The 4698-nt window shown below is 47.1% G+C and overlaps 1 protein-coding gene across 1 annotated transcript; it reads right to left on the bottom strand.

The window, feature by feature from the left end:
• Nucleotides 1–2732: 2732 nt before the first annotated feature.
• Nucleotides 2733–4552, bottom strand: LOC125590420. The gene is made up of 3 exons (XM_048763985.1): nucleotides 4162–4552; nucleotides 3578–3681; nucleotides 2733–3461 (listed from the first exon to the last, which is right to left on the bottom strand). Exons 1-3 carry the CDS (start codon nucleotides 4550–4552, stop codon nucleotides 2733–2735), a joined length of 1224 nt encoding a protein of 407 aa, XP_048619942.1.
• Nucleotides 4553–4698: the final 146 nt, after the last annotated feature.

Below are 4698 nucleotides of genomic sequence, written 5' to 3'. Positions count from 1 at the left end.
CTAGTCTCCATTCTTTTGATCTCACAGACAAACTCCACCGGAAACAACCAGGAACCACCACAGATCGGATCTCCCAACTGTCGGTTTGTTTCTCTTTTCTCTCTGGAAGTTTTGTCTGAGTTTCCTGTCTTTTCTCTTCTGATATTTTCGACAGAGACAAGGGAAAAAATGAAGAAGAAATCGATCATAACCTCCCCCATAACTGTCTGGATGAGCAGTTACCAAAAATGTACCAAAAGGGGCAGTTTTTCCCATAACCGCTGCCCAGTAACTGCCCATGGCGGTTATTCTTCTTTTTCCTTCTTTTTCAACGAAACCTGAGCCTTCTCACTCCCTGGTTCGATCCCCAATACTACTGATCCAACCGTCACACATGGACCACCGGCTCGGTCCGTAACCGCTCGGACCCGACCACACTGGTTCGGACCGGAACACTCCTCCCACCTGAGATGAGCTGACCACCAACTGTTCCCAGCTGAGTGAGCTAGTATTCCAGCTCCTCTGAACTGATTAAGTCATGGTGAACTAGTTTCCAGCTGCACCTAGCTGGCTGAGCTTAATCCGGACCTCATACAGCTTCCGGTTCACTCATCCAATTCCTTATTACTTGTTTCCCTCATATTTTGGTTAAGTCTCAGCTTCCTGATGCCCTTAACCTTCATTTTGGACCATAGTACGCTTGTCTCAAGGTCTTACGACCCGACTGTTGCGTCTCCTCGCACCATGGTCCGTCCGGACGATCCTATTTAGGATCGGGGACATGACAAGTCTCCCCCACTAACATGGGATTCGTCCTCGAATCCGAGTTAAGTGTTTCCTCTGGAAGGAATTGTCTGTACCACTCCGGATACTCAGCTTTCATCCTTGCTTCCGTTTCCCAAGTGATGAGGTCTTTACCATTGTAATCCCACACCACTTTTATCATGGAAACCGTCTTCTTTCTCATTGCCTTCTCTGACCGATCTACGATACGAACCGGCCTTGTTTCTAAAGTTAAGTTCTTTCCCAGATCAGCAAGAATCTCAGGCAAAACAATGTCTTGATCCGTCAAGCACTTCCGGAGTTGGGATACATGGAATACATTATGATATGCATCCATTGCCGATGGCAAGTTCAACTTGTATGCCACTGCACCCACCCTCTCTATGATCCTGAACGGACCTAAGTATCTAGGATCCAGTTTCTTTCGTCCAGAAACTCTGGTCCTACCCTTGAAGGTGATCATCTTGAGATACACAAAGTCATCGACCTCAAACTTAAGATGTTTCCTACGCTTGTCAGCATAGCTCTTCTGGCGATCCTGCGCTTCTTTCATCTTTTCCTTGACCATCCTGATCTTCTCAGTGGTTTCTTCCACAATCTCAGGACCCAACATACTACGCTCTCCCATTTGGGTCCAGCATAGAGATGTCCTACACGGCCTACCATACAAAGCCTCATATGGCGACATGCCAATGCTGGTATGGAAGCTATTGTTGTAAGCAAATTTTACCAAAGGTAAGTGTTTCTCCCAAGACTCTCCCCAGTCTAAAACACATGTCCTTAGCATATCCTCCAAGGTCTCAATCGTCCTCTTGGACTGTCCATCCGTCTGAGGATGATAGGATGTACTCATGTTTACTCTGGTTCCCAAGGCTTTCTACACCATCCCCTTTCCGAATGGGTAGGAAATGAGCAGACTTGGTCAAACGATCGACCACAACCCATACCGCGTCCTTCCGGTTCCTGGTTGTAGGAAACCCAGTCACAAAGTCCATTGTGATGTGATCCCACTTCCACTCCGGTATAGGTAAGTTCTGAAGTAGACCACTGGGAACCTGATGCTCTACTTTCACAAGTTGACAAGTAGGACAATTAGCCACCCACTCAGCAACATCAGATTTCATTCTCACCCAATGGTAATACCTCTTCAGATCTCTATACATCTTGTTCAATCCCGGATGAACCGAGAACTTAGACTTATGAGCCTGCCTCATAATCTCTTCCTTCAGTTTTTGGTTGTTAAGAACACTAATCCTTCCATTGACCAAGATGGTACCATTACTCGCCGTTTGGTACTCAGTCATTGGAAGCAACCTTTTTAAGGTTCTCGTCCAGACTTTGATCTTGGCGAATTCTGGTAAGTAGATCAGCCTGATCCACTGCCTCCAACCCCAAAGGTTCATCCTGTCCAACCAATGTGTTGAGATGCAGTGACCGGACCATCTCTTCCAATTCCCCAGCCTCCCTCTCGGCTGATACCTCCGCTCTCCTGCGGTTCAAGGAATCTGCCACTAGGTTAGCCTTTCCTGGATGATAAGCTATGTCTAGATAATAATCTGCAACAAACTCCATCCATCTCCTCTGCCTTAAGTTTAACTCAGGCTGAGTGAATATATACTTTAGACTTTTATGGTCTGTAAGTAATTGCACTTTGGCTCCATACAGATATGATCTCCATATCTTCAAGGCAAACACCACAACTGCCATTTCCAGATCATGGGTCGGATAATTCCCCTCATGCTTCCTCAATTGTCGAGATGCATAGGCTATTACCTTCCCATGCTGTGTCAGGACACATCCAAGTCCAGTGATTGATGCATCAGTATACACCACATAGGGTTGATCCGCCTCAGGTAATACCAAGACTGGTGCATTAGTCAACATGTCCTTGAGTGCTGAGAAACTCCTCTCACACTCCTCAGACCATGTGAACTTCACGTCCTTGCCTGTCAACTTAGTCATGGGCTGACCTATGCTCGAGAACCCCTTGACATATTTCCGGTAGTAGCCGGCCAATCCCAAGAAGCTTCGTACTTATGTAGCATTCTTTGGTTGAGGCCATTCCCGTATACACTTGATCTTTCTTGATCAACAGACACTCCTTCATCAGACACTGTATGTCCAAAAAAACCAATGGTCTTCTGCGAGAAACTACACTTGCTTAACTTAGCAAAGAGCTTTTGATCCCTCAAGCGTTGCAGCACTGCCCAAAGATGCCTCTCATGATCCTCCTTTGTCTTAGAGTACACGAGTATATCATCTATAAATATAATCACAAACTCATCCAAGTACTCCTGGAAGATACCATTCATCATCTTCATAAATGCAGCTGGTGCATTGGTCAGTCCGAATGGCATGACCACAAACTCATAGTGGCCGTACCTGGTTCGGAACGCGGTCTTCCTTATATCATCTTGTGCAACTGGAATTTGATGATATCCAGAGGCCAAATCAATCTTGGAGAACCACTTTACTCCACGGAGTTGATCCAACAACTCATCAATCCGGGGTAATGGGTATTTGTTCTTCACAGTCACCATATTCAACCCCCGATAATCAATACACAACCTGAAGCTACCATCCTTCTTTTTTACAAATAGGACTGGTGCTCCCCAAGGTGATACACTAGGGCGTATGAAACCCTTATCAAGCAACTCCTCAAGTTGCTTCTTCAGCTCAGCCATCCTGTCGGAGCCATTCTATATGGACTTTTGGACAATGGGGCCGTTCCTGGCTCCAGTTCTATTACGAATGGGTCAGCCCTATCAGGGGGAATGCCCTGTAGTGCCCCAAACACATCCTGGAACTCCCGGACCAACGGTATCCCATTCGGGTCACCACCCCCTACGACCTCATCGGTGTAAATGGTAGCCAAGAAGGCCTCACAACCATTTCCAAGCATCCTTTCCACCTGGATTGCTGAAACCACCAAACAACAAAAGGTCGGCTTTATCCCTTGGAACTTGATCGGAGGTCCAAACTCATTCTCAAATTGCACTCTTCCCCGGTGACAATCAAGAGTTGCCCGATACTTTCCAAGCCAGTCCATACCTAAGATCACCTCATGATTCTTTAGGGGACAACAATCAGATCTACAGGCATCGGCCTGTCCAAGATCATCACTGTAATGTCCTTAACCAGACCTAGTGGGTTCATAATCTGCCCTCCGGCCGCAACCACTCTGTCAGGACTATTCCAGGTTCCATACCGGAACATACCCTTTTCGATCATATTTGGACTCACAAAACTGTGTGTAGCTCCAGTATCGAAAAGTACATGTGTTTCCACACCACCAATACTTAAGGTCCCTACACAAGACCCAACCCAAGTATCTATCCATCCTAGGTTCCATACCATGCAATTCTACAGGAATTGAAAAGTATAAGTCTAGAATATTACCAGTGATCGCCTTGTAAGGCTGAGCCTCATCCTTATCTTTGGACAGTTCGTACACACGCGGTGCTGAGGTCTGGCCCCGACTCTGGACCGGCTTGCTTGCCTCTGTACGCCCCTTACTCTGACCACTCTGCATCTTAGGGCAGTCCCTACGGTAGTGTCCCTTCTGGCCGCAGTGGTGACCAGTCCTGGAGTCACTTGCCGGACTAGGAAATTCCCTGGCAGAGTGATCCATCTTACCAAAACGAGTACATGCTCCCATGGCTTTCCAGCACTCACCACCATGGTATCGACCACACTTAGGGCACTCAGACCTACCACTTGAGGTTTTACCCTCCTCAGCCGAGTCCCTCTTTCTCTTCTTGTCACTACCCTGAGCTGTGGATACAACCATATTCTTCACTTTCTGCTTAACCTCTGGTCTCCAGCATAGCCATCCTCTCAACCAACTCAGAAACAGTGTGGAAAGTGCGGACTGAGCAATAGGTTCGGAGCTTGGCCCTAAGGCCTCTGGTGAACCTACGGACCTGTACTGCCTCT

Source organism: Brassica napus, chromosome C7, assembly GCF_020379485.1.
Source record: "Brassica napus cultivar Da-Ae chromosome C7, Da-Ae, whole genome shotgun sequence".
NCBI classification, from domain to species: Eukaryota; Viridiplantae; Streptophyta; class Magnoliopsida; order Brassicales; family Brassicaceae; genus Brassica; species Brassica napus.
The sequence above is the reverse complement of the archived record's forward strand: the minus strand, read 5'-3'. Positions and strand labels throughout refer to the sequence as shown.